Genomic DNA, 12,705 nt, shown 5'->3' with positions numbered 1-12,705 from the left:
GTAAGTAAATCTCTTCTTCCTAAGGGGAATAATGAAGAAAGCACAACTCTGTACTTAACACTGAGTGCCAAGAAGCACATTCAGTCTAGTCTAAGGTTTCTATGAAGATTCTGATGGCCTACCTTATGACACAAGAACAGGTGTGGTTCATAACCTTCCCAAATCAACAAAACTCCAAGTATCTGAAAAAGAAGAGTACAAAAGAAGGAGGTTATTTTGAAATCACCAAGTTGGGGCCCACAGCATTGTTCTGTATTCAAATGCCTTTTCACTACATTCACTTCTTGCTATACCTGCATTGTTCAAACCCTGGGTGCTTGCCATGTTGCCCGTCTTCCTGAAAAGCTCTACCTCCCTAGCCCACTGAGCTCTCAAGCTAGTTCACATGCCACCTCTTACTCATAATTTTTACCAGCACCCCCAGGAAGAATTATTTTTTTTAAAATATATTTTATTGATTTTTCACAGAGAGGAAGAAAGAGGGATAGAGAGCTAGAAACATCGATGAGAGAGAATCATCGATTAGCTGCCTCTTGCACACCCCCTACCGGGGATGTGCCCGCAACCACGGTACATGCCCTTGACCGGAATCGAACCCGGGACCCTTCAGTCCGCAGGCCGACGCTCTACCACTGAGCCAAACCGGTCCCGGCAGGAAGAATTATTTTTTGTGGAATTCATAATAAACTACCACACTAATATCCTTCCCGAGTTCCCACCAATTTCTTACTCCTCGGATAGACCTTAATCCTGGTATTACTCAGACCTACTTATGAGAGAACAAAGGTCAGAGGCCAGCTTTTCCCAGCATCAATGAAAAGCTTTCTTGAGCAACCAGTGTCATTATAACAACTTTTTTTTTCTTTTCTTTTTTTTAATAAGTTTTTATTGTTCATATTATTACAAATGTTCCTTTTTCCCCCCCCACCATTGCTCTCCTCCACCAGGTTCCCACCCCACCCTCTGCCCTTTCCCCACTCCCCATTGTCCTCATCCATAGGTGCACAGTTTATGTTCAGTCTCTTCCCACGCCCCCCTCTCCCCTTTTCCCCAAGAATCATCAGTTCACTCCCCTTCCATACCTCTGATTCTATTATATTCAACAGTTACTATTGTTCATCAGATTTTTTTTTTAATTTCCTTGGTTTTTAGATTCACTTGTTGATAGTTACGTATTTGTTGTTCATAATTTTTATCTTTGTTTACTTTCTCTTCTGAAAGAACCCCCTTCAGCAATTCATATAATTCTGGTTTGGTGGTGATGAACTCCTTTAGCTTTTTTTTATTAGTGAAGCTCTTTATCTGACCTTCGATTCTGAGTGATAGCTTTGCTGGATAGATTATCTTTGGCTGTAAGTTCTTACTATTCATCACCTTGAATATTTCTTGCCATTCCCTTCTGGCCTGCATGGTTTCTGTTGAGAAGTCAGCTGACAATCATATAGGTGCTCCTTTATAAGTAACTACCTTCTTTGCTCTTGCTTCTTTTAATATTCTCTGTCTTTTGCTCTTGGAATTTTAATTATGAGGTGTCTTGGTGTGGTCCTCTTTGGATTCCTTTTGTTTGGAGTTCTGTGCGCTTCCTGGACTTGTAAGTCTAATTCTTTCACCAGGTGGGGGAAGTTTTCTGTCACTATTTCTTTCAGTATGTTTTCGATATCTTGCTCTCTCTCATCTTCTGGGACTCCCATAATTCTGATGTTGGTTCGCTTGAAGTTGTCCCAGAGGTTTCTTACATTATTTTCAATTTTCTGGATTCTCTTGCCTTCTAGCTTCTGTGGAGGAGTGTCTTCTGGCTCTTTATGTTCCAAATCTTTGACTTGATTCTTGCGATCTTCTATTCTGTTTTTAGGACTCTGTAAAATATGTTTTATTTCAGACAATGTATTCTTTATTTCTTATTGATCCCTTATCATTTCTTGTTGATCCTTTATCATTTCTTGTTGAGTCCTTATTAATTCTAGTTGATCTCTTTTCATATCCTCATAGGTCTTATCCATCTTTTCTAGGAAATTCTTGAAAAACCTTAGAAGCGTAGATTTGAACTCTATATCCAGACGCTTTTTGTCCTCCATTTCTTTCGTTTGTGATCTATTTTGTTGTTGCATTTCGCAGTTACAGATGGGACGGGGTTTCAGAGTGGAGCCTGCAGCTTTGGCTTCCGCCAGCCCCGCCCTATGCGGGTCCTTCAGTGCTCGCTGCCCGCGCCTCTGAGAGAAAGGTGCCCTTGATTTTCGCCTGCTGCCAAACAGTCTATGCTCTCCCCCAATGAGCCTGGTATTGGGGTTCAGTTCAGTTGGAAGTGGAGTTGGAGGTGGTGTTCAGAGCAGTCTGGAGCCCCAGTCTCCTTCCGGCCAGGGCAATCCCACGGCACAGCCGACCGTCCCTTCTCTGCGCGCAGTGTGCGCGCCTCCGGGACCTCCTTTCGCCGTTTCCCCGGAGTCCCGCCTTACAGCCCGGCTCCCTATGGCTGAGCCTGGGTCCCCGGGGTCTGGGCTAGAACTGGGGTTCAGAGCAGTCGGGGGCCCAGCACAGTCGGAGTTTTATCTCCTATCTGCTAGGGAACGCCCGCCAGGCACTCCGCCTCCCCCTCCTCTTTGGCTCCATCCTCTCCGAGCGCCACGTCTCCGTACCTTGGGCTTTTCCAGCTCCTCCGAGCCTCCTTCTGGTTTTCTCCTTGCTTCTCGCTGTAGAATTTCCAGTCAGTCAACCTTCCTGTAGTTCTGGGCAATGTTTGTTTTATATTTTAGTTGTATTTTATTGAAATTGCTGTGTGCGGCTGCGGCTAGGTGTTCACCTGGGCGCAGCCATCTTGGATCCTCCCATTATAACAACTTTTCACCACTGTTGGTAACAATGGCATCTACCTAATAAAAAAGTAGGTAATTGACCATACCTTTGAAATGCCCACCAGTCAATCAGGCGTATGCAAATTAACCAAACAAGATGGTGGGTTAATTTGCATACGCAGGCACCAAGTGGCCAGGGATGGGCACACTTGTGTTGTTGCCATGGTGTTCTGAACCACATTAAGCCCAGACCACATTATTCATTTGCATTTTCCCATTATAAAGAAAGAGTCTAGCCATGACTTGTTTTGCAAAGTGGCTAGAGCATGACCCTGTGCACCAAAGAACCACAGGTGCAATTCCTGGTCAAGGGCATACACCTGGGTTGTAGGCTCGAACCCCAGCTCATTTGGGCATGTGTGGAAAGCAACCAATCTATGTGTGTACCCTCTCTCTCTCTCTCTCTCTCTCTCTCCCTCTCTCTCTCCATCTATCTCTATATTTGCCTCTATCTCTCTATCTCTATCTCTTCCCCCTCTCTCCCTCCCTTCCACTCACTATAAAAATCAATGGAAAAATATTCTCAGGTGAGGATTAACAAAACAAAAAAGAAAAAATGTCTAACTGGTCCTACTGCATATAGTCAACCCCTACACCACAACTTCTAGAATTATTTTAGAATTCTGATTTGTGCCAAATGTCTTAGAACTACCTTTCAGGTCTTCCAAAAGCTGTCACAAGCCTATGTCTTTAGCCATGTTCCCTATTATTCTTCATTACGCCCTTCATAACAGAACTGACCTTTCCCTCTTCTGTTGTCACACCCCATATTTTTCTATGCTACCAACTTTGTCATGATGTTCCCTCAGCCTGGAATGTTCTTCTCCATCCTCATATACCCACATCCAAATCCAGCATCCCTCAAGATCCCACTCTAGTGCCCACTCTTCCAAGAAGCCTTACTTAATCCTCTTGGCAGATGTCACCTCTTCCTTCTCAGAATCCATGCAGAACTGTATTTAGGTATCTCTAATGACAGTTATAATGCTCTGCCTTTGTTAAGTTACTTTTTTATATGACTAAGATGCCCTACTAAATTCCAAATTCATTGAATTAAGGGACTATATATAGTAAGTTTACATTTCATACCTATCTCTTTGAAGTTTTCTGTATGAAAACAGAAAATGCTTATGTTTTGTTGATCTCTGTAGACTTAGTACTTATCACTCACATCATGATTAATACATTTTCTTAAGAGAAAACATAAATGCAAATGGCATTTTATTGGGGAGTTTAGTTCTTTTATATTAGAGAGTAAATCAGTAGTGACAAGAAATCATGAAATCAGAAAAAGAAGTAGATGCTCTAAGTAAAAATGGGCATTGAAAGACTCCAATTTCTTAAATGTGTGAAACAACACACCAGTCATATTAATCAGCTTAAAACTAGGTCCGTTCCCTTAATTCAGATTGGTGATTAATGTAATCTTTGAGTTATTTTTACATAGACAGCACTATACCTGTGTCATTCCATCCCTCAAGATTGAAGGATATTTAAAGAAAAGGGATGACTGATACAGACACTAACAGAGTATTTTGTGTCTTACACAGAGACCAAATTTGATTGGACTAAAAAGACACTGATCAATTGGACACTACCCAAATTTTTTAAATATTACAAAGAAAAGAAAAAAAAAGAAAGAAACACACACACACAGGAAGGTTTTTTCCAGTCCCGCTGCCGAGACCAGCAAAAACTGGTGGACACTGGCTGGGAGGAGTTGAGCTAACTAGAGTTTGTGCAGAGAATTCTTGAAACTTACCCTTTTCCACCAAACTCTGCCACATTGGAAATCCTCCGTGCTTTCCTTTGCCTCTCTCAGATCCTTTACCCTTTATGCCTAACTCTCAAAATTATCCAATCAAACCCTTCTGAGTATAAATGTATGAATATGTATTACTTCTTCTCTCCCTCTTCCATTAAAACTTGACTCAGGCCTTTCCAGAAGATTGATTTGAGCCTTGCCTCCGATCTCCCTTGTGTAGCTGCCTCACAATAAATTCTCTCTCTCTGCAAAAGACCACTGTCTCTGGTAGGGTTTTACAGTTGTCTGGTGGGAAGTAAACCCACTTACAGTTGTTCTCCATAAGCTTCCACTTCCACACCTTTCTCTTGTCTGGCCTGAATTTCTCTCCCTACATGACACTACTATGTAACAATAGAGGCAGGGTCACTATTGGCAAAAGACTTTTGCTAACATGTAATTTGCATCTGAACTAGAAGACTAGCATTTGCACATTATAATAGGTTTAAAATTCTAGCTAATTTGTAAAGCCCCAAAACACTGATTCTCAGGAGATGGGAAATGAAATGAGTTAGTTCAATATGTAAAGGTTAATGTGAAGCTTTGAGTGCCTAAAATAACAATATTGACTGAACCATAAAATGGGCTTATGAAATAGGGGAATAGAAAAAGGATATTCTGTCACCCTTTCAAAAGGTCAATTGATAAGATGAATTCTCTGATTGCACAAGTCCATTTTTCTACATTAGTCCTTTGTTCCTAAATTTCAAGCAGTTGATGTAAACCTCAACGCTACTTAGACAAGAGTGACCTTAGGTTCTGAGGGCTCCCAGAACCACTGTGCACCATACCAGAGACAGGAGCACCCCATGCGGGTACTCAGAAAGGGAGTGGGAGAAATGGGGAAGGTTACTCACCAATAGCAATGAAGTGTAGGCAACAAGGATTCCAAATAAACTCAGCAAAAGAATGGACCAGAGGTACCAGCATCCTGTAAGTAGATAAATAACCCTGCAAAAATGTGTTTCAATCCTTAAAATACGGCAGAAAGTAGTAGCATCTAAGACTAAATTAGATGAGGCATAAGAAAACTGAGTGAGATAAGAAGAGAAGCATTTTGGGAACATATATGTGAAGAGCTTTGGGGATATTTAGTTAGGAGTTTTAACTTTGTCCTATAGTGCTTTTGGGTACTTAATGAGGGTCTGTATATGTGGTATGATTTTTTAATGTTATTTAGAATATATACTCAAAAATTATGTCCTCTTTAGAAAGCAAGAAATAATACATAAATTCTGAAATGCCAAAAGAGAAAAAGTCATCCATAAGCCACCACCTTAATACTTTCCACTTTGGCAGGTTCCTTGTCCATGCAATTATATATTGGGTCGGCAACTAAGTAATTGCGGATTTTTTAAAGAAAATCAAAGACAATTTTTTCATGGAACTAAATAACTTTATTCTGTAATGTATTGCCCATTTTGATCAATGACCTTTTGCCATCTTTCAGGCAGCATCATAATCCCACGTTCAAAAAACTTCTGGTTTTTATTAGCAAAAAACTGAATCAGGTACGATTTGACATCATCATCATTATTGAAATTTTTACCATTCAAGGAGTTTTGTAAAGATCGAAACAAAAAGTAATCAGATGGTGCAAGGTCAGGACTATATGGTGGATGTGGCAAAACATCCCAACCAAGCTCCATTAATTTTTGCCGAGTGACCAAAGATGTGTGTGGCCTTGCATTGTCATGATGGAATACAACACCTTTTCGATTTGTCAATTCGGGCCGCTTTTCTTCGACTGCATTGTTTAATTTCGTTAGTTGTTCAATGTAGACATCAGAATTGATCGTTCGGTTGGGTGGTAAGAGTTCAAAGTAGACAATTCCTTTGTAATCCCACCAAACTGATAACAAAACCTTCTTTTGATGAATATCAGCTTTTGATGTTGTTTGAGTTGGTTCACCTGGCCTGCTCCACGATCTTTTCCACTTGATATTGTTGTAAGCAACCCATTTTTCATTGCCAGTTATCAGTCGTTTTAAAAATGGATCATTTTCATTACGTTTCTTTAGCAAATCGCAGCTGCTAATGCGTTGCGTTAACTGTGATTCTTTCAGTTCGTGAGGAACCCATGTATTGAGTTTTTGAACATAGCCAAGTTGTTTTAAGTGATTTTCAATGCATGTATGTGATACATGAAGCTTCTCTGCAATCTCACGTGTTGTACTGTGACAGTCTGAATTGATTATTGCTTTGATTAGGGCGTCATCAACTTCAACTGGACGACCAGAGCGTTTTTCATCTTTGAGTGAAAAATCACCAGAACGAAATTTGGCAAACCAATTTTGACACTGCCGTTCTTTTAAGGCTTCGTCACCATAAACAGCACATAACTTTTTATGAGCTTGCGATGCGTTTTCCCTTTGCGGAAATAAAAAAGCAAAATATGACGAAAATGTTCCTTTTGATTTTCCATTTTTCAACGAACGCCAAACGAAAACTATAAAACAGATCAAAAAACTTTTTTTACTGATTAACAGCTGAATAGCCAACTATCAAATAACAAAATGTGTTTTACATTTGTACTACGTCTGCAAACCTAAAAATTCAACTGAAGCATATATGTGTGAAACCCGCAATTACTTAGCTGCCGACCCAATATATATATTTTTACCTAACTGCAATCATAACCACCACATTAATTGATCTATTCTGTGGAAGAGATTTGTATACCTTTAGTATAACAATCCTGATGTGTTATACTAAAGGTAGTTTATGAGAAAAACTAACTAATGATTTGCTAAGAAAAATAGTGTTATACTTGGTCTAGATATCCAGCATCTTCTCCCAACTCATACCCTACATACCACAATGTTTTATAATCAGCACCAGTTATTGTCAGCTGACAGTAACTCCGAGAAAGAAAGAAAAAAAAGATTTGTTGTGAGGCATTGGGAACCTTCACAAAGCAAGGAATGGGGAGACAAGTTTATTCCACACAAACTTGGGAATAAAGAGAACAATTAATCCATCAAAAATCTGCTCTACATTTCTCTAGGTAAGGAAAACAACTACAAAAACTGAACAATATGTTTTTCTAAATCTAAATGAAGGTATCAGAGAGCCAGGATCCAAATATGGAACCAAGATCCAAATCAGAGGAAATCCAAAACTATAATGTGACATTTGGAGTGATTTTCTTTCCTTTTTTTTTTTTTTTTTTTAATATATTTTATTGATTTTGTACAGAGAGGAAGGGAGAGAGATAGAGAGCTAGAAACATCGATGAGAGAGAGTCATCAATCAGCTGCCTCTTGCACAACCCCTACTGGGGATATGCCCGCAGCCAAGGTACATGCCCCTGACCGGAACCGAACCTGGGTCCCTTCAGTCCCCAAGCCGATGCACTATCCATTGAGCCAAACCGGTCTCGGCTGGAGTGATTTTCTCTAGAAGTGGCCAAGATACTGGGAGGAGGGCTTCTTGCATCTTGCATCAGTAAGAGGGGAAAAGAGAAGAAGAATCTGATAAACACCATATACATTGATTTGGGATCTTCCTGGGCTACATCTTCCGAGTAAGCACAAACTGGAAATAGACTGCTTTGGGGGAATGAATTCTAGCTTCAAACCAAGTATGTGACACAGACTTCTAAATAACTATCCTTAAAATGTTTGGACTGGCCCTGGCCAAGTAGCTCAGTTAATTAGAGTATCATCCTGATACAACAAGGCTGTGGGTTTGATCTCCTGTCAGGACACATACAAGAAGCAACCAATGAATGCATAAATAAGTGGGAAAACAAGTCAATATCTCCCCCTCTCTCTCTCTCTCTCTCTCTCTCTCTCTCTCTCTCTCTCTTTGTCCTTCCCTTCCTCCCTCCCTCCCTCTCTCTCTCAAATCAATCAATAAAAAAAATTTTAAATATATTTTATTGATTTTTTCACAGAGAGGAAGGGAGAGGGATAGAGAACTAGAAACATCGATGAGAGAGATTGACCAGCTGCCTCCTGCACACCCCCAACTGGGGATGTGCCCGCAACCAATGTACATGCCCTTGACTGGAATCGAACCTGGGACCTTTCAGTCCGCAGACCGACGCTCTACCACTGAGCAAAACCGGCTTCGGCAAAACTTTGTTTTTAAAAAAGGTTTAAAAAAAATCAAGAGTGAAACAGAGACACATAAAAAACATGAAAAGTACAAAAAAAAAAAAAAAAAATCTGTGACACCTAGGGGGATAAAGAGAAAAGGTCTAATATACATACAATAGAAGTCTCAAAAATAGAGGTGATAGAAAGGAATCAAAATAGTGGCATAAACACCTGTACTCGCAAGCCTCCCACAACCACATCAAAATTACAACTAAAATACACAACTACCATCACTCAGAACTGCCTGAAAGCTAGCTGAATGGAAGTCATACAACTAGAGAAGTAAAGAAGAAAGCACATTGAGACTGGTAGGAACAGGCTGGTTCAACACCCACTTATCGAGTGTTTTTAATCAGGAGGGATATTTCCACTGTGGAGGTCTCCTTTGAGCAGCAAAGGGTCCCAGCCTCACACCAGACCTAGCCCAGGGTCCCAGAGCTGGGAACTTCAGGCTGTAAAAACCATCAGGGATTGTGGCTGAGTGACATGGAGGTTGCTGGAGACCCAGGCTGTTCCCTTTAAAGGGCACATGGACTTACTTGGACTCAATCCCTCTGAGCTCCCTTGGCAGCAGCATTGGGGAAACCAGAGACACACAGGGAGGAACTGGACTGTCTGGCATTGGGGCAGGAACTCAGGGGCAGCTTTCTCCCAGACAGAGGTGCTTGCAGAAGTCATTGTTCCTATGCTGGGACCTCACTGATCCCAAAGCTTATTGGCAGCCATATCTGAATTTCCATCATGCTGGCTAACAATGTTTTCTCCACCCTGGTGATTCCCTGAGACCTGGACTCATCCAACTTTCAGTCCCACCCAAGCTGTTTGCAGCAGCTTTTCCATATGAAAGCCTGTCCTGGGTCAGGCTTCAGATTTCCCTAAAATCTCTTAAACAAGCAGCAGTGGTGTCAGCATGCCCCATAGTTATTAATAAGAGGCCCAAGCCCAGCCCCAGCACTTGCTTCACAGCTTGGCTTCTCCTAAGCTCAATACAAATAACAGCCACCTGCAGACATCTCAATAGCTCCTGTCAGGAGGCCTCCAGGAAGGCCCCAAAGCAAGTGCACCCAGTGGACAGCTTCAGACCATACCAGATTACAACTCTCCACATCCACAAGAGACAAGCTCAAGGGGAAGACTCAGTGAGCACCAAAGCCCCAATGAAGCAAGATCTGCATCATCAGAAAGTAGTTGAAGCTGGTCTTCACAGCCAGTTGCCCTGGGGGCCAGTCCTCCCAATGAGGCCAACTGCAATCAAGGCTCAATTACAATAAGACTAGGCACACAGCCACACAGGAGCACACCTAGAGTGCCCAGCTAGATAGCAGTTCACAGTAAGAAGCAAATGTAAGTACGTGATATGACTTATGATCAGTATCCTTTGCTCCCCAGAGCCTAGGGAAGACCCCGATGTGTCTTACCAAAACCCAGAAGCACTACACCCCTGGACCACAATAAAAGCATGTGCCCAAGGTCCTGCCTCTCTCTGCCTGCACACTGCCCTGAACTCCCTGTGTGGCCCTCAAGGCATGCTATGAACTTCCTCTAATACCTATGAATGATAAACTTCTCTATTTCAATTTCTCTTCTGGTCTTTTGTTGAACCACCACTCATCATTTTGGTTGCTTGGAATCACCATGGGGCACCCTGTGTTCCACTTAACAAGTGTTAATTTAACAAAGTTATAATGCACTGCCTCCAAACCTTATGATAAGGGTGTTCTGCATGAAAACCTGGTGTCTTTCATCATTGAGCTGCATACTTACCTGGCCAAAGACATGGAGAAGCTGAAGAAGCTCTGGCAGGAGCTGGGAGACTGTGGGCCCAGGTGCTGCTTCATGCCAACTCCGTCAACTACCAGATACTGATATTGCACAAGGGATGCTATAATGCCTGGGCCCATTACTGATCTTCAGAGTGGAAAAAAAAAAAAAAGGCTTCTAATTGACTCTCAAATATTATGCAAATTTCTCTTGTGACCAATCCTAACCCAATCCTATACTGAGAATGGAATTCAGAGAAATATAGCTTCAGTTTAGCTAAGTTGACCTAGATAGTACACTACTGCAGACCACTCTTGTCAACTTGGTGTCTACATATACCTCTATTAATTATCCTTACTTTCTATCATGATGCAATTATGCCTCATACAACCAAAAACATACCAATCTTCTCCCCAAAAGAGCATGCAGAATTCCTGTATTGCCACTGGAAACAGAAAATAAGGTAAAGGCAATATTTGAAAGGATAATGGTTGAGAACTTTTAAAATGGTTAAATATTGTATTGGTCTGGGATTACTCAAAAATTTATTTATTGTAGAGATTAGAACTTATTCTATCATAGAAATTTCCAAAAAGGCTAATTAAGATTGTTACATCTATCCTAATATGTGAATGATGATTAAATACTATTAACACATTTAATTTTCAATGGTAGAGGAATGGAAGAAAAATCCTTATATGTGACTAATATATATATATTTATATTGACAGAATTCTGGCCCCTAAGACTTTTGTCCTCTGGGGTCACACCAGGGATGATTTTATATTAAATGATAAAATAACTTTATAGGTATAATAAAGGTTACTAATCAGCTGACTTTAAAATAGGGAGATTATCTTGGATTATCTGAGTGAATGCAATGTTAATCACTAAATTCTTAAATCAGAAGAAGTCAAAGAGAAGAGAAAGAAGAAGTCAGAGGAATTTAAAATGTGAGAACTTCATACACTATTGCCAGCTTTGAAGATGGAGGGGGCCACAAGCTAAAGAATGCACTGGCCTCTAGAAGTTGAGAACAACTCCCATCTGACAGGCACTAAAGAAAAGGCATTTCACCCATACCACCAGAACAAACTGGATTTGATCAACAACTTGAATGAAACTGGAAGTGGGTTCTCACTCAGAGCCTACAGTAAGGGTGGGGAACATCTAGCCTGTGGGCCATATAAAGCCTGCAAAAACATTTGATCTGGCCCTTCCAAGGCATTAGTGGTGAGTTAATTAAATGTTTGACCAAACATAGGAGGCTGATTTTTAAACTGATGATTTTTTATGGCCCAAGAATGATGCTATAAATACTCAAATGGTTTTTGGCAGAAAAAGGTTCCCCACCACTGGCTAACAGTAAAAGTTCAGTCCAGCCAGCACCTTGATTGCAGCCTCATGAGATCCAAAGTAAATTACCCAGGCAAGCATGCTTGACTTCTGACCTACAAGACTGAGAGATAATAAGTGAGTATTGTTGCCCAGCCAGCATGGTTCAGTGGTTGAGTGTTGATCTATGAACCAGGAGGTCACAGTTTGATTCCCAGTTAAAGCACATACTAGGTTATGGGCTCAATCTCCAGCAGGGGGCATGCAGAAGGCAGCCAATCAATTCTTTCTCATCATTGATGTTTCTATCTCTCGCTCTCTCTCCGTTCCTCTCTGAAATCAATAAAAATGTTATAAATAAATAAATAGCTATTATTTTAGGCCACTCTATGATAATTTGCTTTGGCAGCAATGGAAAACTGCCCATAAACTTACTTGTGGCTTTAGGACGTGCTGGAGCACACCCTTATAAATACCTCTATGTGATGATGGAATATCACTATGAAAATTCTGCTTGCTTCTGAGTATGTTTGTTCCAACTATGCATTTCAGAACTAGAGAAATAACCAAACTATTGATTTCCTACTATCCAAAAGCACCTACTCTGATTGGTGAATCCATATATCTCCAGAAATTTGTGTCAGTTCAGAGTCAGTATCCAGTAATTTCCCCCACAGTATTTCTTCTCCCCCACTGCACAACCACCTGGCAATGGCCAGAGTTTTTTGGTTTTTGGGGAGGAGGGATGAGAGAGAGGAACTGGGAGGAAAATTGACAGTATATACTTTTGGCTGTCTGCACAATCCTTCCTCAAGCCTTCCCTTCATTTAAGAACCCATTCATTTGGTAAATA

At 41.0% G+C, this 12,705-nt stretch overlaps 1 protein-coding gene across 1 annotated transcript in view; it reads right to left on the bottom strand.

The window, feature by feature from the left end:
- GDPD4 (glycerophosphodiester phosphodiesterase domain containing 4) overlaps window positions 1–10,594 on the bottom strand; it is a gene marked incomplete at both ends in the record, with an annotated part of 71,423 nt that extends 60,829 nt beyond the window's left edge. Inside the window, 3 exons of the mRNA XM_084894136.1 lie at window positions 123–182; window positions 5,511–5,604; window positions 10,521–10,594. Coding sequence (XP_084750262.1) covers window positions 123–182; window positions 5,511–5,604; window positions 10,521–10,594 — 228 coding nt within the window. The remainder of the gene's footprint in view (window positions 1–122; window positions 183–5,510; window positions 5,605–10,520) is intronic.
- Between the last annotated feature and the right edge of the window lie 2,111 nt (window positions 10,595–12,705).

The sequence above is a fragment of the Pipistrellus hanaki genome, assembly GCF_964339955.1.
Source record: "Pipistrellus hanaki genome assembly, chromosome: 9".
Lineage (NCBI taxonomy): Eukaryota > Metazoa > Chordata > Mammalia > Chiroptera > Vespertilionidae > Pipistrellus > Pipistrellus hanaki.
The sequence above is the reverse complement of the archived record's forward strand: the minus strand, read 5'-3'. Positions and strand labels throughout refer to the sequence as shown.